The sequence below is a fragment of the Physella acuta genome, unplaced genomic scaffold (genome assembly GCF_028476545.2).
Source record: "Physella acuta isolate Inbredline_101_S28 unplaced genomic scaffold, ASM2847654v3 ptg000314l, whole genome shotgun sequence".
Taxonomy (NCBI): Eukaryota; Metazoa; Mollusca; class Gastropoda; family Physidae; genus Physella; species Physella acuta.
The window spans coordinates 554,753-579,226 of NW_026731833.1; the positions used below are offsets into that span (position 1 = coordinate 554,753).

A 24,474-nucleotide genomic window follows, 5' to 3' on the forward strand; every position below is an offset into this window, starting at 1 on the left:
ATGGCGTAACTAATATCATATACGATCATGAATTAAAGTTTCCTTTTCGAACCTGGCGGACAATGGGGCAAGTAAAGTAGAGGTCACCTGTTTCGTAACAGCGTTATATGCAAGTATAGTGTGTGAGTTGCCTATACTTTCCCTCAAGAGAGTTATGTACCATCAGAGCTTCTGAATTACTATACAAAAAAGCCCTATTGGTGGTTGCAAGAATTGTTCTTGTGTACATGTTTACGAAATAATGTCAAAAATTATATAATACATCTTAAATTCACGGTAAACTAAAACTCTAAACTAGAAACTAGAAACAAATAATTGATACGTAATGAGCGATATATTTTATTTTACAAAAAAAGTAAATGATGATAAATTGAATAAAACGCAGAAAGCATCAAATAACAGGAACAGACATAATTATGTTGGACTGTAACCCCAAAGATTAGAAAGTGCAAAGGCGGAAGCAAAATGGAAATAGTCGACCAAGAAGAAAAAGCACTGGAGTGTCAGGGGAATCGCCCAATAATGAATCACCTGGACAATGTGTATGTACGTTATTAAATTGGTACTTTTGTAATGCTGGTTGATCTTTTCACATTCAAATACTATGATAATATTAGAGCGACTTTTCACACATGTTTAAATACGTAGCCATGCCCTGCTTGGTGTAAGTCCCACTAGGACAAGGTCTACAGCTGAATGAAATCTCCTGGTCCTGGTATGTCCCTGGTGGACAGGCTGTACAGCTGTTGGTCTCATTGGTGTACATGTGGCCTGGGCCACAGCCGGCTGGAATAAGAGGTTGCAACTTTTATTCGTGAGTTTTTAAACGTATACTTATAGATCCTAATTTTGTAAAATTAATAATGTCTTAAGTTAAGTTGAGTTTGTGTTTTTTATATCAGCAAATAGACCATACACATTTTACAACAAAATGCATTTAGAATTAGAAGTGTATTATCGGAAAATAGTTTAAACACAATATCTAACCATCAAACTCTAAGGCAACATTATACGTACAATATTATAATACTAACCACATGACATTGTCCTGTGAATAAAAAGAGTCCCTGGTTCACATAAAACGACGACTTTACCCTTTTCAGTCATGTATTGCATGCCCAGATTGGGAACATAAAAATCCCCTGAATCTAACTTGTTCACCAGATATTCATTCACTGTGCGGACCAAATTCCCTAAGTAACGTAAAGGCGAGCTGGTATTTAGCTTGCCGAATGTGATATGTGCTGAAATCTGTAATTAGATATACAAAAATATTGAAAATAAAAATAATGGCATGTAGGAAAGCTTACATTACACTACTACATTTCTGAAAGAATTCCACTTTAGGGTACCACTAGCTGTACGGCCAGGCCTTGAACTGGCCTTGGGGAAAAAATCGTATGTGCTTATTAACGCTGAATATAGTTTAATTTACAGCTATCTCGAATAGCATTAATAGGGATTTTTTTTAAAAACCCAACCACACCCCTCAAAACACGGAAAATATATTAACACCTTAAAAGTACAGAAGGTTTTTATCCATCTGGTGACTTCTTTATTCAGAACGTATTTTTGTTTTATTGAAGGATGAACTATCTGGGTGCATTGGGGTGAAGAAAGGTTATAGAAATATTCTAAAGTGTTACGGGATTTATTTAACCCTTTATTTACGGAATTATGTTCTGAATGAGATTTTTACTTAAACAAAGTGTTACTATATTGCTTTTGGCTCATTCAAATCATATATCGAAGGAAATTTCGTTTCATAAATTTTTAATGGCCCAAACAGATATTGGTACTTATAAGTACCGTCAGTAAACTAGGACATTTTTTTTCAAAAATTTTTTTTTTACAAAACAGGAACAAACGATACAGTTTATTACCTAATAACATGGCAATCATTATAACAATCACTTTTTGTAATTTTCACACATAAATACAGCACAAAAGTATATTTTGAGTACGATTTTTACTGGATTTTCTATCGGAACACATGTTAGACCTCAAACACAACAAAAGTAGTCGACATGTCATGCTCCCTCAATCTTGTCTGTGGTCTTTCTGGTGTAGCAACGGTTGCCGGAATGAACATGCTTTTGCTGGAAGCTTCCAATAGCTAGTACAATAAGCCGCATTAACAAACAAAAGCCTAGTCATTCAGCACGCAACTGCAAGTAATACTAGAATAATTGTAGCCTACTAGAATGTTATGACAAGTCTACACTACAGTGCAAAGTTCATAAATAGAAGTGAGCTCAATGTGTTTAGGATAGCCGTAGTGGCCTACTCCTTTCTGTTTACTGATTAAAATTTACCATATAGATCAATACTATATGCAGAAGTATGGACTATTACTAGCATACATGTATACATTACGTAAATGCTAGTTGTTGTAGGCAAGACCGTTTAGTGCAGTAAATATAACTAACAAATTAAATCTTACAACTAGAACTAGGCTTTGGTATACAAATGAAGTAAACTAAACCTTGTAAACAAGCCTGCAACTGATACCTTTATTCTTGTTAATTTTTTACTACTAGAAATTAACATGTAATTACAATATTTCTTAGGTAAACCATATGCTAACCTTCTTATAAATGTGTAAATATCATTTTTTGAGTACATTTCGATAATTAATTATCAAGACAATATTTATGTAACTCCACATTAAAAATCTGCCATTTTCTAAAAATCTTAAAAAAATGACCGTGTGCCCTGACGGTACTTATAAGTCCACTTATAAACATCGATCTAATATAAAGACAATTTGATTAAAATTGTATAACTAGAAGTTAAATGCGTTTACCTGACTATTGAAGTTGCCAATAAAAAATATTTGGGGTCGAAAACTTGAAAAATAAGGTAAAACAAAGGGAAATCAAGAACGTATGTGAGAAATGTACAGAAAAATTGTGAACTACCGATATAGCAAGACATTGAAAATTGCGTCACACCAGTAATTTTCAAAAAACAATGATACCTCCGACTACCGGCGACTCAGGGGAGATAATACTATTAATTACTTCAAAAAAATTTAAAATTCTTATTAAATTAAAAATAATACAGGCATTTAATTAAAGTGGTACTTATAAGTACCGTCAGTAGATAAAGGGTTAAACCTAGACAAATAGCCATTCTGATAGCAAAAATTATCAAAAATAAAAATAATAAAAAATATAATACACCATTTACTTTCGCATAGTTATTATCTAAATCAGGGGTCTCCAAACTACGGCCCGCGGGCCAGATGCGGCCCGCGAGGTCATATCATCCGGCCCGTTACGATCTTTTTGTCCACTGAATAAATGTTGTTAGAGGTGACTGAGGAACTTGGTACAGAAAATTCAAAACAATTTGAAAATGTAGCTATGGGTGCAAATACCATAGCCCGCCGTGTTGCAGACATTGGTGAAAACGTCCTGACTCAAATAGCGAAATATGTGAGCAAGCTTCGCCATTTTTCAATTGCAATGGATGAATCGCTTGACAGTTGTTCCACCTCAACTTCTTGTGTTTATTAAAGAGCTGGCTTCCCTACAGAGAATGTATGACACTGTTACCGAAGAGGATATCTAACCATAGATAGTTCAGAGACAAACACAAAATCGCAAAATTTACCATATTTCACATCAGTAAGATGGCTAATTTTGCGAGACAGTTCTGAGCAGAGTATTTAAGTTAAGAAAGGAAATAGGTGACTTCCTTAAAAGTAAAGGCAAGCCACAGCCATTATTGTCTGATGAAGAGTGGGTATAGATATTGGCATCTGCTGCAGACATAACTAGTCCTTTAAATTTTCTGAACCTAAAACGGCAAGAGAGGGAAATTTGTAAATATTTCTAAATAAATTATATTTCGTTGGGGGGGGGGGGGGGCGTGCGGTAGACGTTCTTCAGGGGGTGGGGCACATCCTCCCCGAAGAGATGCCTAAAAGAAACTCTGGCCCCCGAACTGATATGTCATAGTTAATGCGGCCCTCGGGCTGAAAAGTTTGGAGACCCCTGATCTAAATCGAGGTTAGCAAAGCGACACCCCCCCCCCCCGCCCCCCTTATTAATCTAATTGAGTTGAAATTTGATTTTTATCAGGAAATCTAATGGTACTCCATCCGCTTCACCAATCTTAGCTAATACAATTCGCTATAATTACAATTATACAATACTTGTAAACTGAAGGTTTCATGCATGTTGACTCTGAGTGAATTTCCAATAAAAAATTTGCTTTTGTACAGAATATTATGCACTATCCATTTTATGTGTATGGTGTCTGAGCGTCACCCAACACTTTTGCGTTTTGATGTTTATGACGAAAAGTAATCAAACTTCAATTTTTAAAACAAATGTGTTTAAAAGTGTGACATGAGTTTTTAAACTTTGGTATATCGATCAATAACATTTGCAATTACCCACGATTTTAAAAAAAGGTTAAATTGTGACGTCTCTCTTTTGGCCCCAATCCACTACCCAGTTCACACATCACCCTAACTTTCAACCCGTCCCAATCTACACCCTCCCCAAAATCTTTCAAGATATTTAATAATCACTTCTAATCTATTATTGATTTTAAGAAATCAAAAATTAAACATTACCTTCAGTGTCTTAAATAAATGAAGGTAGTGTTGTAAATACTTTCGTTTTCCTACCACATTGCACATTCCATGCGCTTTAATCATTTATTCTAACATGAAAGCAAAATAAAAGAAATATATTTTTTTCCTGATGTAATCTTATTTTTTGTGAGTAATTATTCCCTTTAAAGGAAAGTAGTTTGTAGGTTTTGTTTTAGATAAAAATTTTAATTTTTATGAACGATTATAAAATGAATGGGTTTCTTGATCCTCTTGACCACGATTGTGCTATCTTTTTAAAGTTCAGTTAGTATTTGTTTTCTTATTTTGAATTTTAATTTTTTTCAAACCTGCAGCGTGAATAAAACAAAATCACCGTATTCATATTTCTAGGTTCCTATGCAAAACTTTTTTTAATGTGTTAACCTTGTATTCAAACGGCATTCCTGAACGCTTCTTTCTCTTAGCATTGATAACAGGACCACAAGTGACGTCAATACCGTTCACGGAACAACGGTTCTCACATATGTCCTCAAGTCCCAAGCTCAATAAAATTCCCATGAACTTCTCTTTTATATCTGTTCTATTCTTATTGCAGGTTCCAGAAAAATAGTAAATGTTCGGCATTGTCATCAGTTCTCCAGGTCTGATGTGTGCTGTTCGTTGAAAAAACAACAAATGAACGTGTGACAATATTGAGAAGTTTATAAAAAAAAATACTAGAATGGAAAATTTAAATGAGATCATTAAGTGTATATCGTTATAATCGCTTGCAGTTATACGAACATTTTATTTTAAAAGGCAATACATGCTGGAGTAGGTTAACAGTAGCTTCTAAAGATACCTAGCCAAAGTAGCTTATAAAACATTTTTTGAAGTAATAAATTTGTAAAGATTTTCCGGGCTTGTATTCGTAATTTAATTATTAAAAAAAAAAGAAAATTTAAGCTATCAACGAGTGTACTAACATTTTTCTTTTTTTAACGGAAACATCTAATATTTTTTTTATAATTTTAAACACATATTAGTCCTATTAAATAACACTAAACAAAAAAACAAAGTGTTTAGTAGCACACCCTTGCATCCAGGTACAAAAGATTTAGGCTTCCAAATGCCCATAGATGGGGAACATGTATACTGTGTAGGTGCAGAGGCCGGGTAAGTGAAGTTTGTATTGCACATGATGGCACAGACTTCACCGGCTGGACTCAACTTCTCACAGCTCATAGCACCGTTGGTGGGGGAGGGCAGTCGGCTGCAGGTCTGGGCTGTTTATATATATATATATATATATATATATATATATATATATATATATATATATATATATATATATATATATATATATATATACATACATATTACTATATATATATATATATATATATAGTAATATAAATATACAGCGTATAACGAATACATACAGCGACCTGTTACGTTACATAGGGATAGATCTCTTATTTAAACAAAGTAAGTTATTCTTATTTACAGACAGCTCAGACGACACGTCTCTGACTCTACCTTTCGTTAACTGCCTAACAGGTACACATCAACTGCTCATCACCGAAGACATAGTTGACACTTAAGAGACGTAACCATTATATACATAATACAAGGGACATAACAATCATTAACAAAGACATAAAGTTACATAATCAAACACCATACCTTTACAATAAGGTTTAAAATTTCCCGGCCACACCCACTGGATACCGTTTGTATTACTGCTGATGTCACACACAATAGAACCTGGACCTATGACAGGGTTTCCCTCAATACAGTTCACTGTACACTCTGCTCCGTAGACGTAGCCGTTTGAACAGTTGTAGGAGATTGTTCCTGTGTTGTCCAGGTTTGGCGCAGGGCATTCTCTGGCTGTAAAATCATAATTATTTTACAAAGCTAGACCAAACTACCAATCCATATACATTTGACAGATAATATGATGTTGTAGAATATACGTTTTTTGCCATACATAAATGTTTTTAAATTACAAGGGCTTTAGACTTATTAGAAAGAAAAAAAAACGATTTAAAAAAATGATAAATAACTTTAAATTGCCTTTTTTTCACACAGTTGTTTTTATTTCAAGTAAATTGCAGCCGATATTATAATTGTCACAAAGTTACATAAATAATATTTGAATATATATTTTGAAAAAAAAATTGCTTTAAAGATTAGATTTTAAATAAACCGGGAGTGATCTCCCCTAAACTTTCTCGAATATTCTAATATAACACTATGCGGGATGGCAACTCGGGATATAGACTTCTAGACATAATTTTTAATACATTTTAATTACTCAATTTTTTAAAAAATAGAATATAATCTCGTAGAAAAAAGAAATGCACACCAAGTGAACGATAAATAAAGATGTGCATAATAGTGCGCAATCTTATTAGTACTTTATAAATTTACATGCGTTTTTTTGAGAAATTGGAAATAGCGTAAATAAGTAATTCCGGTCAACGGAAATTACTCAAAATTTGACAGAAGGTAGAGGATTAGATCTTTTACTTACATATCAAATTTCATTTATCTATCTGAAATAGTACTCTAGTTTAAGGCTTTTGAAAAATTCAAAGTAGAAAAAGTACCACTTCCGGTTATCGGAAATCGCTCAAAAGTTGATACGGATCTACGATTTTGATAAAATACTTAAATATGAAATTTCATCAACCTAGCTGTAACGGTAGTCAAGTTATCGTGTTTACACACGGACACACACACACACACACACACACACACAGACACACAGACATACGGAAAAGATTGCAAAATTATGTTTTTCCGTATCAGTGAGATGTAAAACGTCGAGATTTGCAAAAATCTCGAATATTTTTTTGCACGATTACAATACTTTCTCTATACTTCGTATATACGAGAAAGTAAAAAAACGAAAGCAAACAGCCTATGGTAAATTACAGTGATGGTATTATAATTAATGCCATTTAGAAGGTGATATCTATAGGCCTAAATAATAACCTGTGTTAGAAACACCATGCAAACAGTTATCTCCGTAAAAAAATATAATATTTTAATTAATAAAAAAAATGATGAGAGTTTTTTTGATGCACTGCATACAAAACACAAAGTAAACACCAATCAGTAGCTATTCTACAAAAACATTTTGTTGTGTATTTAAAATAAACGTACGTTTGCTTGTTATTTGAAAAGTGCAGGATTTGGTATTGCCTTGTGCGTCTGTGGCAGTTATATTGACAGTTGTTGTACCGATGTTAAATCTGGCACCAGACACAGGAGAGCCGACCACAACTACACTTTGACCCGAGTTGTCCGTCACGTTAGGGTACTGGTAGGTGACGTACGTAGATTCTCCAAGTCTGGCAGCTGGAACTTCAAAACTGGCTGGACATCCGGTGGGGAAACTTGGAGGCTCGACGTCTGAGTTTTAATTTGCGTATATATATATATATATATATATATATATATATATATATATATATATATATATATATATATGCGTATTTGTATGTCTTTTATATGTATGCACATGAATATGTATACACATATTAAACTTGTGGAAATAGCTTATTATGACTTAAAAATCAAACAAGGCAAAGACTTAGGTATTGAATGTACTCAATTTTTAGATTTTTTTAATAATATTATTATTGCATTCTTAATAGTATGAAGACATAAAATACGTAAAATAAAGCTAGAATAAAATAGAACAATATGTGTTCCATATTTTAAATATTCATCCGTGAAAAGCATCTGCTACAGTTATGTTACAACGAAAAGGTCAAAAAAAATATTATTCAAATCGTTACATTTCAATTTCACATACATTAATATGTAAAGTATTCTGAAAATAAAAATTACCTAGACAAGAGCCAGGTTGTGTCCACAGTATGTTTATATCGCACTGAATAGTTGAAGGCTGTAAGGCTTGGTAGCCTTGGTTACAGTTTAGATTACATACAGACTGGTAAGTGTGTCCATCAGGGCAAACAATGTTTCCATTTGCTACTTGCGGGGGCGTACTGCAAACCCTTGCTAGTAGATAATATTAGGTTACATAAATATAGGCTATATTATATATATATATATATATATATATATATATATATATATATATGTATAATTGCCTTTATATATATATATAAACCCTTGCTAGTAGATAATATTAGGTTACATAAATATATGCTATATATATATATATATATATATATATATATATATATATATATATATATATATATATGGCCTTACATTTTAATACTCTTTAATAAATTACTAGCCTAAACAACTAATTATCAAGGTAATAATTGGTGTTTATTTGATAATAATTGCAAATTAGTTCTTGACTTAGCCTAGATGCAAATAAAATGTAAACGACCCTTTATATTTTTTTTCTTAATAGCCAGCTCGACGCTTGACAGGGACAACAAGTGTAGAATAAATGTGTAATTAAAACTATATTTGGTTGTTTATTAATCATACATTGAGTGTATGTTATTTGTTAAACTGGTATAATAGTATGTATATGGTTGTGGTAGGTTGATAAAATATGTTGGATTAGCAATATTGTAAAAAAATATATATTTATGATTAGATTATATGTATCTTTCTAAAAGCGATTGTTTAGCAAGGCAGTCTTTCTAGTATTTTAATGAAAATACACATTTACGGAATTTTTTTTTTTTTATGTTTTAAATTATGTTCTCTGATTTTATTAATTTAATATTATAAAATGCTTATTGTTTCAAATGTTTAAAACAAACAAAGTGAAACTTACGTTTACAAAAAGGTTTTACATCGCTCCATGTTTGATTCTCCAAACAAGTTTGTGTTGATGTTGATTCTAGTTCGTAACCTTGGTTACACGTGGTTGTACATTCAGAGCCATATGCGTTTCCATAGGAACAGTTCGTAATACCATTCGTTACCGCGCTGTTATCAGAACAGCGTTTGACTGTAAATGGATAATACAGTATATAATGGTTTATAAATGTAATTTTAATGTTTATTTTATAATTATTACATTGCCACATCTACGTAGATAGCAGCATTTGCTGGTCCATCCCATATCGTCATCAAATTTTCCCGTTTATCGCACAGGCAACACGGGGCGAATACAGTTGAGTTAATCAGTTTCAAGTACCTCAGCCAACACTAAGCTCAACCACCTTAGTTTTTTTATCGTAAGTCAGGTACCCATCAGATCTGGGTGGACTCATGGACGTGCTAAAGACTTGATCCCAGGATCGAACTCGAAACTTTCGGGTTAGCTGTTTTAAAATATGAAACAGTTTACCTATTACGTTAGCCGCTGTAACACAAATTCCCATGTTGTTCGTTGCATCCTTAGCTGTGAAGGTTACAAGTGTTTGACCTATGTCAAAAAGAGACCCTGACTGGACATCACTTGTAAGGTCAAGGACGACCCCAGAATTATCTGTTGCATTTGGCGTTGTCCAGGAAACTTTGGACTTAGATAACTTTGGACCAGCAAAGACGTCAATTTGTGCCTGACATTTTATCGTTGGCGGCTCAATATCTGGCAGGTAGATACATTTTTCTTTTACATTTATATATTAGATTTATATGGTGACAATCAATTTCCATTTATAAAGGTAAAATAGATATACAGTATACCTGCAGTATGACTTACCGATACAATTTCCTGGAACAGTCCATTGTTTGTTTGCCTGACATCTTATTGTGGAAGTATCTGTCTTGTATCCAGCATTACAGGACAATGTACAAGTCGATTGATAGGAAGTGCTGGGACAACGTAGGACTCCGTTGGGTACAGTAGGCGGTGTTCCACATGATATAACTGAATTACACGTTAACAAAATTTTGACGCTTTTAAAGTATAAATAAATATATTGTTTAAACAAATGTATTTTTGAAATGATACTGCACAGCTACACAATTTCAGACCCAATAATACCAAGCTGCTAATGAAATGAATAATATAAAGATGTTAAAATTGTATACACACCTTAACAGTAGTGCTTCGCTATAGTCGTAAAATGTTAAAAGTAGTTGTATAAGGATTAGAACTAGGACAAAAGTGATCTACTTATGTTAGATTTTTTCAAATATGCAATTTTTTAAATAAATGTTCGTTAAATAAATATTGTTACTTTTATTATTCACCCAGATAAAGTGTTTGTTTAAAAAACCATGGTTTTTTTTTTTTGGTAATGAGGACTATATTTCTTATTCAAGTTTGTTGTTTGTATTTCTTTTTTGGAACAATGAAATGTTCTTCCAATGCTGATGTAGTGTGATCAGCACTATGCCCTGCCGCCTTTGCTTCCCTAACATGAGTCAGGTACCCATCAGACATGGGTGGACTAACGGACATCATACAGACATCAACCAGGATTCGAACTCGAGACTTTCGGATTTTCAGTCTAGCGCTCTACCAATATAACTCGTAGACCAAAACTAACTTTTACCCAATATAAGAGCGAGGGATGATTTCTAGGATACCATGTCCTTTCATCTCTTCTTCGGGCACCGCCCTCCCGCCCTCACCCCCGAAGCACGTCTATCCCCCCCCCTCTAAAGAAATAGAATGTATATAGAAAATATATACTTTTACCCGTAACCCCCCTCCCCCCCCTGCGGAAAATTTAGTCCGCTACCCGAAAATTTCAAGTGCCCCCCCCCCCCTTCCCCAACCCGACCCCCGAGCAAAAAAAAATCATTGTCTAACAAAACAAAAATGACCCCCCCACACACACACACACACCACAAATACACAATCCCACACTACACACACACAACCGCATAACCCCCCCCCCCCCCACACACACATATTTTACAGTACTTGTCTCCAGATACTCATGTTTCACACAATTCAAATCACCACAGTAATGTTTAAAGATAAGAATTATAGCTAGTGAAAGAAATTAGACAAAGAAATGACCTCTTTATTACAACTTTATTTACTTAAAACTAAATCCTTTGCAATCGCTTACATAAAACATACTTCCTTATGTATTTTGAGTGGCATTTCTTATATCCTTTTATTACATTTTATGAAACATAGAGGTAGTGTTTAATAAAGAGTGAAATTCAATATTGCTGTGTAACACATATCAGTCGGGGGGGGGGGGGGGGGTGATTTACAATTTATTTGGTTGCGGCCCCTTTGGGACCGCAACAATTGATGTAATTTTTATGCTCTTCCGTGAGCGATGTTCCCCCGTGTCCCCATGTCATGTGACCTCTGGGACTTTAGGTAGTTTTACCTGTGTCCACAGCATTCAAACCCCAGGCTGCAGATGACAAGGACCGTTCAGTAGCTGACATGGGTATAGGTTAACTTGTTATATATAGACCTAATGAAGTTATTGTGATTTTATATTACTTGATTTTATCATACTAGCGCCGCATGTTGCGGACCAGTTAGGTGAAGTATTTATAATTATAATATTTGTTGGCAGTAATGTATACTGGCAGTAACCTTCTATATTATGACACCCATAATATAACCTACAGGTGGTCGTGTATTAAGGTATGTATCCCATTGTTTGTTTACATTTGTTTTAGGGCTATATGCCGTGTATTGATTTGCTATACATGGATTTACCGTTTATTAGCTGTATGTGGAATTGCCGTACATGGAATATGGGCGTGTCTTCATAGGACTGGTGTTAACACTCGTATTGGTATGCAATAAATCAGGACCTTACAGCAAGATTGATTGTGTTATCTCTCAGGGTAACCCTTTAAAACACTACACAGCAATGAGTGACATCACACCACATCCCCAATGCGGCAGTGTTACAGCTGTTCTATGGATATATAAGATAATTAATCCTTCACATTACCTGTACATATAGGCTTAACGTTGTTCCACTGCTGGTTACTGCCACACTCCAATAGCGAGGAGCCAACCAGTTCATATCCTTCATCACAGCTGTATGAACACTGGCTGCCGTAGATGTTGGGGGTGTTGGAAGGTTGACAAGATGCAGTGCCGTGGTCCATACTTGTAAAATCTTTTGGGCATCTGCGAACTATATTTAAATATCTCTCTTTAATCAATTCCTACCGAACTATTTAGCTATATAAAGTATTATTTACTATATCATTTTTGTAATCATGAAATGAATTTAGTAATAATTAAAATGGTTAGGCTTTTGAAACAAAACGTGAATTTCGAACCAATTTTTATTTAACATGATTGGGTTGTCACACATTGTAACAAAATACAGGATCTAAATGACATTCTAATGTTCCGGACTAACTACTTCATTCTCCAATTAAAAAAATAATGTAATTAAATACCCAAAGAAATAAAAAGGGACGACGTGATCGTATTCTAGCCTGAAAGTCTCGGATCAAAGTCTCGAGTCTTTAGAAACTTCTTGAGTGCACCCCACTCTTATGTATACCTGGCTCACGTTATGGAAACTAAGGCACCTGGACATGGTTTTGACCACATATCCTCCACCCCCGAATACAGCAATCACTGAAACACATTTTACTCTACTCATCTGCCCCATGCGCACAAACTGGAAAATATGATGATGAAAGAAATGGCACGGGTGTTTCGTTAGTAAACATTTTTAATAAGAAAAATGTTATGCTACTCTAAATTCCTCCCAATCATATCCCATGTTGCATATGGTAATAAGTGTGCAGCCCATCCCCACCCCCGACAGGATGCGTAAGTTATTCCACGACTGATCATACATGCCCAAAGTTTACCTGTGACGACAAAGGAGAAAGAACAAGAAACAGTTGCGCCTTGGCTGTCCGTTGCACTGTATGAAATCATGTACGAGCCTTCAGCAAATTGTGTTCCAGGAGATACTCCTTGAGTTTGTTTTACGCTATAAGCAGTATATATATATATATATATATATATATATATATATATATATATATATATATATATATATATATATATATATATATATATGAATATTTTTTGTATACACATTTTTGTTTACTACTTAAAGCTTTCTACGCTAAACTATAATAATCTATTATAGTATATTCCTGTATGATGTTCTTTATATAGGACATTTACCCAATATTTCCCGTCTCTGGATCACGTGCTGTTGCAGGACTCCATGTGACGTACTGTACAACTTGACCTTTGTCCGTGTAAAATGTTGAGTTCACCACTGGGCATGTTATAGTCGGTGGTTTATTGGGAGGTGGCTTCGATGAAGCTAAAAATGGTTGGTATCGTTAAATCAAATAATGGAAAAATTAAATTTACTATAGATAATGACCTCATGCCAGCTTTTATAATATATATATATATATATATATATATATATATATATATATATATATATATATATATATATATATATATATATATATATGATAAAATTTAACAATATAATTCGTCGAAAAAAAATAACTATTTAAAATGTTTAATACAAACATTAATAGTTGCCCACGTCCTAACAAATATTAAAGCGTACGAAGGATTGTTCCGAAATTCAACGAGACGCGCGGTCCTAATTTTCTATACAGATCACTCTAATTTGGTTCCTTTTTATGTAAAAATTGATCTATACAAATTTGGAGAGAAAATGTTAATGAAGTGATAATTGTATCTTATACGTAACCCCCTGTCAAAAACATTTTAGTTTTGAAAAAAAAATTGACGCGGGAGTGACGAGGATTAAGAAAGTAAGTATAATATGTATCTTGTATCAATGATCGCCAATCAATCTGCTATTGAAACAGCATGTTCCGACGGTATCAACCGAATTAGCTCGGGAGAAAAGGATCAATTTTGTTGAAATGGCCAAAAAACGTGATTTAGTCGTCTGAGTCGTCTGGCACTTTTTTTTAAAATATTAAAAATAAAAGTTTAAAAATCAGAAATGACGATACATTGCAGTGGACTTGAAAAGAAAGAAATAACATTTAATCTATTTTTACAAGCTTTTATTTAACTCACTTCCTCGTCAGTCTGTCGTCAGTCTGTCTATATCGAAACGGCCGAGCGGAATTGCAGGCACTTCTGACAGATACGGTTCGTAGTGGGTACGTGGGTCAAGACATAAAGACAATGCTTTATGACATTCAATTGTACTTAATTGGTCGCCTGATTAATTTTTTATGAATTAATTAAAAATGTAACCAAATTAGTAGGCAGTCCTATCCAACTACTACACACGCTACTACACTACACTACTCGCGTTCAATAGGTGCGCAATGGTTTTTAGTCATGTAACTCTATTGTAAATAAAAACATGTAAAGTACTAAAACAAATTTCATAAAAAACGTTTCAATAACAAGCTTTTATGTAATAATGCACTAAAAAGGAGAACATAAATTATACACTAAATATTAGTAAAGGTATTCAATAGATACTAAAGTGAACCACGTGTAACCCTCACTCAGTGGGGATGCTTTTACCCACTGAGGTGTTGTGGTTAAGACGGGCTGACCCTGAGATTAAGTACACACCGACGCCGACAGTTGTTGTCAAGTACTCGTTTATTTATAGCATCGAGCCATGACGGCGATGCAACACAGTAGTACAAAACGAACTAGCCAAGATAGACCAAAAGATCAAAAGATCAAAAGATCAAAATAGAAAAAGAACTGTAGCCCTAAAACAAATGTAAAATAAAAAAAGTTACATTCAGGACAACACCACGTGTAAGCTACAATATACACGGGTACAATAAATTATGTTTTCGGCCAGTACACAGTACTGCCAACAAGTACCAATAAGTAGTACTACAAAATAAATACTTAATTTAATACATCACCCTAACTAGTGTGCACATGCAGCACTAGCAGGAATACATAAGTAAGTATTTTAACAAACATAATTTAAATATCTACACTACCTTCATTAGGTCTACATCTTGGTCCACAGACAGCAGCCTTGCGTGTGCGACACGACTAGGCACATGTCACATGACATGGAACACAGGTAATTTCGCTCACAAAAGCATAAAAAAACGTCAACAGTTCAGTTGCAGTCCCACAGGGGCCGCAACCCAATGAATAAAAACTTCATAGTTTTATCCCCCTTTGGCTGGTAACCATATGTGTTACACAGCCCCCCTCACAAATAAATGTACAATGGAATTCACATTTACATTTACATTTCATACATACTTAATAGTACTTAAAAAAAAAGTTCAGTACACAAGTACACAGACATTAAGTCCTTTCAACTCAAATAGATTATTCCCGGCAAACCGGTAGAGGCTCCAGTGCTGGTACTGGTCACCACTTGATGCGCCAGGTTGAGTCGCTCGACGGGTCGTCGTTGACGGGTTGACCTCCGCAGCTCCGCTGGTGGTTCTGGGTTGATCCAAGAGTCATCCTCGTCCGATGCCTCGTCCCTCGCATTCACCTCATCCAGATGTGGGGCTGGCCTGACCATCACCTTGTCTTGCCCGTCCCGGGCGACCACCTCTGGCACGAAGGGCATTGCCTCCGGCCGAAGTCTAGTTGGGACCACCTTGACTGCCAGTTCCTCCTCTTCATCTGCCTCCCGGGTTGGTATGACCTCTTTCCGTCGTTGTTCTTGCCGCCGTCTCTCTTCCTCTGCCAATTTTATGCCAGCATCCATATCTAGCATTCCCACCGGCAATAGGAAGTTCCGATGCAATGTCCGACATTGCCCTTTTCCTGTCTCCTCCTGCACAGTGTACACTGGCACGTCATCCGCTTTATCCACTACCACATAGATCTCGGCCTCCCACTTGTCGCTGATTTTTGACGTGACTCTAGGGCCCAAACGGCGAACTAAGCACCGATCTCCAACCTCCAGCTCAGCAGCGTGGGCTGAAATGTCGTATCTGACCTTGTTCCGGTCAGCCGCTCTGGCCATGTTCTCGGCTGCTCGTCCGTAGGCAGACTTCAGTTGGGTTTTTAGGCTTTGTATATACTGCGTCGGTGTTCCCTGTTTCTTTCTTCCCACATCAATCCCGAAAGCTAAATCGATGGGCAGCCTAGGATGACGACCGAAGAAGAGGAAATATGGACTGTAGCCTGTGCTTGAATGGATACAGCTATTGTACGCGTGTACAACGGCCGGCAGTTTTTTCCTCCACGTCGCCTTCTCGTCCTCCTCAAGGCTTCGGATCATGTTTAGCAACGTCCTGTTCCACCTTTCTACTGGATTTCCTGCGGGATGGTAGGGTGTGGTCCGACACTTGCGAATACCCGCCATTTCACACAGGTTTTTCACAATTTTAGCTTCGAAATCCCTCCCCTGATCGGTGAGGATTCTCTTTGGAAAACCGTACGTCATGAAAAAATCATGCCACAGTGTCCGGGCTACCGTTTTCGCCGTCTGGTCTTTGGTGCACACTGCCACTGCAAACTTTGTAAAGTGGTCTAGAATCACTAGAACATTTTGTTTGTGACCTTCTGCTTCAATAGTTAGATAATCTATTGAAAGCAGTTCTAACGGAAACGAAGTGGTTATTGTTTCCATCTGTGCTTTCTGAACTGGTGCACCCCTCCTAAGACATCTCCCACATTTCTTGATCTTCCTTTCAAGGTCTCGGAACATATGTGGCCAGTAAAACCGCATTCGAGCATGTTTAATCGCATCATCCAGGTGGGTATGAAATAGATCTTCATGTACACCTTGCATTGCTTCTTTCCGATGTGACCTTGGGATAACTAATTGAAATCTACTTCCTAATTCATCATCTGCTACTTTGCGATATAGGACTCCATCTTTCATTACTAATTTCTTTTGTTCCCTGACAAATGCTCTTTCCTCTGGTGTGCTGTCCGCTGACATTTCTAACTTGCCTCCTTGTTCTACATGTTTAATGACCCACGCAATGATAGTATCGGCCAACTGATGACTCCTCCACTCTTGTATAGAAATGGAGTGATAATTCCCGTCTGACTGTTCTAAGATATCATCTCTGATGGCTGACGGATCCTTTACCACCTGTTCGACAGCCGGTATGTACGTGATACCTTCCCCGTCAGTTCTCATATCCGTTGAGAAATTCGATTGGCTCTCGCCACCCTTGGCTGCAATTATGGCTGATACTAGATGTGTGCCGATGTGAATAGACTCAGCAGCTTGCAACTCAAACTTTTCCGCCTTGTCCCTCAAAAATTTTGTGTCTTCGAGCAAAACTTGAAATTGCTCATCCTCCTCTGCCGGCTCGTCCTGGTGCCGTCTGGACAATAAATCGGCATCTACGTGAGTCGACCCTTTTTTGTACTGCAGGTCAAAGTCATAGATCGACAGAGACGCCAGCCAGCGATGACTTGTAGCATCCAGTTTGGCATTCCGAAGAATGTAGCACAGGGGATTATTGTCTGTGACCACCTTGATGTGTGAGCCAACGATATAGTCATGGAACTTCTCAGTCATCGCCCATTTAAGAGCTAGAAACTCTCGTTTGTGGGCCGGGTAGTTGCGTTCTGTCTTGTTCAGAGATCTGCTAGCATAAGCAATCACCCGTGTCGTGCCGTCTTGCTCTTCGGTCAACGCATTCATTAGCGTTTCGAATGATTGCTGTTGAGCCTCACTCCACATGTGCGATATATCCGACGTTAAATGAATGGTGGCCGGTTTGTGGCTTCCCTTTTTGGTTCCTTTAGGCATGTACCCTACAGTTAGATCATGTAATGGCCTAGAAATTTGAGCAAAGTTTGGAATAAATCGCCTGTAATATCCGGCAAAGCCAATAAACGATTTGACATCCCGGACAGTTCTCGGCCTTGGCCAGTTGATTAACGCTTTGATCTTCTCCGGATCTGGCTTGATTCCCTTATCTGTAATTACATGTCCTAGATGCCGAACTTCGGATGTCCCAAACACACATTTGTCAGGATCTAACTTTAGACCGTACCTCCGGAGACGGTGTAATGCCTGGATTGTACGTTCCTCTAACTCATCCAGAGTTCTACCGTGCAGCAAGATGTCATCTAAGAACACAATCAGTTCTGTCAGATTCATGTCTGCAAAGACTTTCTCCATTATCCTCTGAAATGTTGGGGGAGCGTTCTTCAAGCCCATAGGCATTCGTTCGAACTGATACAGTCCAAATGGTGTGGTGAATGCAGAGATAAGTTTTGCTCTCTCCGTCAGCGGTACTTGGTAATAGGCCCTACTCAGGTCCATACTTGTAAAAAACTTGGCCCCGCTCAAAGTCAGGAACATATCCTCTATTTTTGGGATGGCATAACTGTCCTTAATAGTGTGAGCGTTAATTTTCCGATAGTCTATACACATGCGTAATGCACCTGATTTCTTTCTCACCAGCACAATAGGGCTTGCATACGGTGAGGATGAGGGCGTGATGATTTTAGCATCCAATAGTTCTTGAATATGCTGTTTTGCTTCGGCGAAATCCTTTGGTGGAATAGGTCTGGGCCGTTCTTTTACCCACGCACCTGCTTCAAGCTCAATATCATGAGCTACTTCAGTGGTCAACCCTAAATCAAGTTCATTGTTTATGAAAACATCACTAAATTCATACAGTCTTCTAGTGAAATGGTCACGCCACTCTGGAGTTGTGTTATCCCCAAACTTGAAATTCAAGTCATTGTTTCCGCCTGCCTCTACCGAGACTGAGCGGGTTGAGTTAGAAAGGTTAGGTGTCTCCGGTACTGGAAACTGCTGTACCTCGTGAAATTCAGCCAAAAGGTTAGAGATGTTGTACATTGATTGGATCATAAAAACATCAGCTATAATATCTTTCTGCTTTAACTCCACATCATGATCTGACATGTTGCATAGTGTCACCTGTACTCCACACAGATCATCCACGCTCACCTTGGCCGCAACCACATGCAACCCTTCGGGCAATTTAACTTCCGTGGGCTCTTGGAGCAGCACACTTGCACAAGTGCGTATGGTATTAACTTGTGGCCTCCCGTTGACACATATCGTACCGAATGGTGGCACTATTACACCTTTACCGACCAGTTGAATGTGTCCTAGTTTCCCACTTTCGTGGGCTCTGTCCAATTGATGCCCCATCATAAAAGCTGCTTCCCCCTTAACACGCTGTTCTGCCAATTTAGAGTGCGTCAGCCTCTTGAACGCATTCGTTCCCAAAATTATAGGCATCCGCTCCGAGAGAGGGCTATCACCACCGACCAATGCCGCGACTTGCACAGCCTGTACTCTACCTGCGATAATTTCAGGCAATGTACACGTGACAGATATGATACCCAAATATGGCACTTCTTGTCCCCCGGCTCCAGTTACTGTAACCGGTGTCTGCAGGTGCTGGAGAGGAATATGAGATAATCTCTCCTTATAGAATTTCTGCGACACGATAGTGACTTGGGATCCACTATCCAGCAAACATTGGACATCTACACCTTCCACCTGTATGGTTGTTTCACATGCCGGCCCTATCAACGCTTCCAATACCGCCGCCTCTGTGCTTAGATCAGCTAGGACATCAGCGGAGGTCACGGTCAGATTTCTTCGTTTCCGGCAGTTTTGAATGACCACACACAACTGCCCTCCGTCAATGCTAGTGTGTAAAACACGCAACCCTGTCGGTAGCTGGTGGTGGGGTCTAGGGATCACCTGCGCCGTGGACGGTGCTGTTCCCCGTAGCTCCAACGTTTGACCCGCTGCAAGGGTCACAACCACGTCTCGGAGGCGTACCGGTTTTAGTGTCGGCTGCTGTCTAGCGGCAGATGGCTGCTTATTGGTGAGGTTGCGTACCTCCCCTTCTGAACTCACCGCTTTTGCTGGATTCGCCTTGGGCCTAAAGCTTCGTGGAATAGCTTTAGTTTGGGCGCTTGGTAGCCCCTGAATCAGCTTCCACTCCCCACTGTTTCCCTGCTGTTGACTTTGTTGCCTGGCAGCTTTACTCGGCCCGTCGCGGACGATGTGCTCTCTGGACCCACACCCGTAACAAGCTCCTCTGGAGGGCCGTTGTTTCCGGGATAGAATATCTGCCACCTTCTCCGCCAGACGGTCGAGTTGTTCCTCCTTGAGCATCAGCGGCGGCGTCGTCTCTTGGCGAACAGCTGCCGTTACTGCGTCGACCTGGACAGCCCTGTTAGCTGCTGCCGTGGCTTCGACTCGAAACTCAGTCGTCCCGTCCAGCCTTCTAACAGCTTTCAGGACGTCCCCCAACTTTGGGCTGGCTTCCCCTGGGAAACCAAATGTGCCACGAAGTTCGAGCGCCAGAAGAGGTGAAACCCCCTTGCAGAAAGTGTGATACACCTTCTTCTGGGCATCGGCCTCAGTAAAGCTACGCTGCTGGTTTAGCTTCGTCATCTCTGACCACAGTCGGCAGAGAAATTTTGACGCTGACTCTCTTGGATGTGGAGTGAGTCGGCTGAACTGCAGATACCTGTCATCGGCACATCGAGTGTCGCCAAAAGTGCTTTGTAGTAGGCTTAGCACTTCCTCTGGACTCGTAGCCTGCTTTACATGCTCATAGGCAATCCCTCTCAGGCTGCCTAAAATGCGCGGCAACGGGTTCGGAACGCTGGTGTTCCGCAGCAAACATTGCACTTGGGTTTCCCAGTCCGGGAAACTCACCTCCCCTCCTCCAGTGGGGGGAAGGCCGGTGAACAGGTTCAGCCTATTGTGTGTTGACATGCACACCTCCACCGTCACGGGCCGCTGCGCACTTGTCTGTTCTAGCTCCGCCATCGTAGCCCTCAACTTGGCCAGCTCCTGCGACAACTTCTCCAACGTCGGGTCGCTGTTTTCCATCCTACCTCTCAAGGTCAAGCCCCACGTTGGGCGCCAAATGTAACCCTCACTCAGTGGGGATGCTTTTACCCACTGAGGTGTTGTGGTTAAGACGGGCTGACCCTGAGATTAAGTACACACCGACGCCGACAGTTGTTGTCAAGTACTCGTTTATTTATAGCATCGAGCCATGACGGCGATGCAACACAGTAGTACAAAACGAACTAGCCAAGATAGACCAAAAGATCAAAAGATCAAAAGATCAAAATAGAAAAAGAACTGTAGCCCTAAAACAAATGTAAAATAAAAAAAGTTACATTCAGGACAACACCACGTGTAAGCTACAATATACACGGGTACAATAAATTATGTTTTCGGCCAGTACACAGTACTGCCAACAAGTACCAATAAGTAGTACTACAAAATAAATACTTAATTTAATACATCACCCTAACTAGTGTGCACATGCAGCACTAGCAGGAATACATAAGTAAGTATTTTAACAAACATAATTTAAATATCTACACTACCTTCATTAGGTCTACATCTTGGTCCACAGACAGCAGCCTTGCGTGTGCGACACGACTAGGCACATGTCACATGACATGGAACACAGGTAATTTCGCTCACAAAAGCATAAAAAAACGTCAACAGTTCAGTTGCAGTCCCACAGGGGCCGCAACCCAATGAATAAAAACTTCATAGTTTTATCCCCCTTTGGCTGGTAATCATATGTGTTACACACGCTTTTCTTTATAGTTATTTAAATAGTAGTGTATAATTTATTTTCTCCTTTTTAGTGCATTATAACATAGAAGCTTGTTATTAAAAAGTTTTTTATGAAATTCTTTTAGACAATATTATTTCTGTTTTTTTTTTAAACACGATCCTTTTTTGTCGCATCAAGTTTTAAATAACTATATTTTAATTGCTAAATAGGACCACAGTTAATATATCAGTTTTATAACCTCCTAATCCGGTAAAACCCAAACTTCCTTAAAAACGATTCAAGATTTACAAGTGAATGTTAAATAGCTAGAACGTGCCGTCAAGATAAGTTTTAATTAACTTTTAACACTTTCTTGTTTCCGTTTAATTCCTTATCTGCGAATGATTGTCCAATAAACAGGATAATAGTCTACAGGATGTTCGGCGAAAGAAATAGCTAGAGTTTATTTACAAGTCTAACTTTGTTAAACAAGTTAAATTTCCATTTATCTTATGTTCAGTTTTCCTAGCTTGATTCGCTTAGAATAAACACCAGTTTATGTTAAATGTTGGTCGTACCAATGCGATAGCTTTAAAGATTGCAACGACGATATTAGAATATTTTTTTTCTAAAATTAATTCCAAACAGCAATCATAATGAACTAAAGAGATCTGAACTGTTCTCTTTTATAATAATCATGGCATTGTGTAAAAAAACAATTTCAAATATAGTTTTAATTCACTTTTCGTTGAATTTTTATTGCTATAAATTATATCTTAGATTTTAGTAAAAAGTATTATTATCCTTGAATAAACCAAGCCTTAACCCATAACTTTATTATTTCCTTCTGATTTTGTACTGGATTGTAACTAACATCCGATCGACCGACAGTCTAAATGGTTGTCTGCTTCATACCAGGCTTAAATATGCAAACAAAATGTCTTTTAAGGGTAGGATACTTACAACTACTGCATCCGTCAGATTTCTGTAAGACTGAGATGAACATTGTTAATATAAACACGAATTCCATTTTTAGAGATTGCAGCATAGCTTGGCTAAGAAAATATAACTGTAGATGTTACGACTCTATGTGAGTATTTTGTATATGTTAGAAAAAAAAAGAAATCTATTTAAATATCCCATTGAATCAATGACCGATTTTATGAAAATTTCAGAACAGTATGTTTTCAATCCGAATAAAATTTTGTATATATTGTACGTATTTTAAACACATTTAAATATATTAATAATAATATAACAACATACAATATTTAAGGTTTTTAGCTGTTATCGAGTTTTTCTAAAGTCTGAATCTAAAATGTTTAACTCTAAACATAGTTGTCTTTTGATATCATACACTAACAGGATATCGCACTACAATAGAGTCCAGGAAGTTCACTGTGTAGTGCACACTTAACTGTAGATTTAACCACAATACTTTCTCATGCTGTAGGCCTGCTCGTATCAAATGACAGAGGTGTAGTGACGTTCAAGTCTAATATAAATTTTGCGTTTATATATACACACATATATATATATATATATATATATATATATATATATATATATATATATATATATATATATATATATATATATATGCTGCAAAGAATAACTGTATACAAATCAACTCAGTATATCTTAACCTATTATCTTGATCTGGGGCGGAACGACAGTACCTCCAGACCCCGCAGTAGCGTAGCGAGGGGGCGGGGGGGGGGCGCCAAAATGGGTTGGAAAAATAAATTGAAAGGTTGAGGGGGTGAAAATCGAAAGTTTGAAGGGGGGGGGGGGGTGCAAATCAAAATCTTGAGAGGGGGGTGTAAATCCAAAGTTTGAAGGGGGGTGTGCAAAACAAAATCTTGAGGGGGGGGTGCAAATTGAAAGTTTGAGAAGGTGGATTGCAAATCAAAAAGTTTGTCCCCTGGCGCCGGGAAGGTTCGCTACGCCTCTGAGACCCCGCAGTGTGGGGGTTGGGGGGGGGGGCATGCCGTTTACGGGGCACACAGCCGACCATAATTAATTTTTTTTTATTTTAATTTAATTTTCGTGCAATTTTTGCCATGATATTTGGTTTTTAAAAAAGTACTTTAGCTGCGATAGGATTATCTTTATTTTACAGTCATTGTACTACTATACCACGCTCTTCCGCTAACATTATAATCTACTACGCAAACTGTAGTGTAAAATATAGGCAAAACATCAAATTTTAATGACTTCTGTGACTCGATGCTCTCCTTTGATAGCCAAAAAGTACATGTGACTGTTCAACCGATCCTCCAAAGTGTACTGTGGTATGGGGGAGAGGTGGGGACCAAATAGAGGGCTCAAAAATTGTCGTCAAATGTATTTATAAATAAGAAAACAGTTATTTATATTTCTACTTTTTTTTATCCGAGTTCTCTATTCCCCCTAAAATCAAACACACGCTGTCGCCGGCAAAATTCTTTTGAAAAAAAAATTAAGTCCATAGCTAGAGATTACTTTAAAATAATAACCATGTGAACTTGTAACTTTCATAATTTTTTTTTTACTTGGGGTACAAATTACCACAATTCAAGTATAAAGAG

The 24,474-nt window shown here is 37.6% G+C and overlaps 1 protein-coding gene across 1 annotated transcript; it reads right to left on the minus strand.

The window, feature by feature from the left end:
* Positions 1–321: 321 nt before the first annotated feature.
* LOC131940264 (sushi, von Willebrand factor type A, EGF and pentraxin domain-containing protein 1-like) lies at positions 322–23,356 on the minus strand. Its single transcript, XM_059298902.1, has 15 exons — positions 23,268–23,356; positions 22,868–22,973; positions 13,593–13,737; positions 13,268–13,392; positions 12,385–12,573; positions 10,206–10,373; positions 9,849–10,091; positions 9,330–9,506; positions 8,414–8,587; positions 7,724–7,972; positions 6,236–6,442; positions 5,644–5,835; positions 4,994–5,223; positions 1,035–1,251; positions 322–786 (listed from the first exon to the last, which is right to left on the minus strand). Exons 2-15 carry the CDS (start codon positions 22,950–22,952, stop codon positions 614–616), a joined length of 2,574 nt encoding a protein of 857 aa, XP_059154885.1. The 5' UTR covers positions 22,953–22,973; positions 23,268–23,356; the 3' UTR covers positions 322–613.
* Between the last annotated feature and the right edge of the window lie 1,118 nt (positions 23,357–24,474).

Coding starts and splice junctions, on each gene's coding strand:
- LOC131940264 (XM_059298902.1), bottom strand. CDS start 22,952: ATGCTGCAATCTCTAAAAATGGAATTCGTGTTTATATTAACAATGTTC. Junction 13,393..13,592: donor CCAGAGACGGGAAATATTGG/GTAAATGTCCTA, acceptor TACTGCTTATAG/CGTAAAACAAACTCAAGGAG. Junction 8,588..9,329: donor TGTAAAACCTTTTTGTAAAC/GTAAGTTTCACT, acceptor ATTATCTACTAG/CAAGGGTTTGCAGTACGCCC.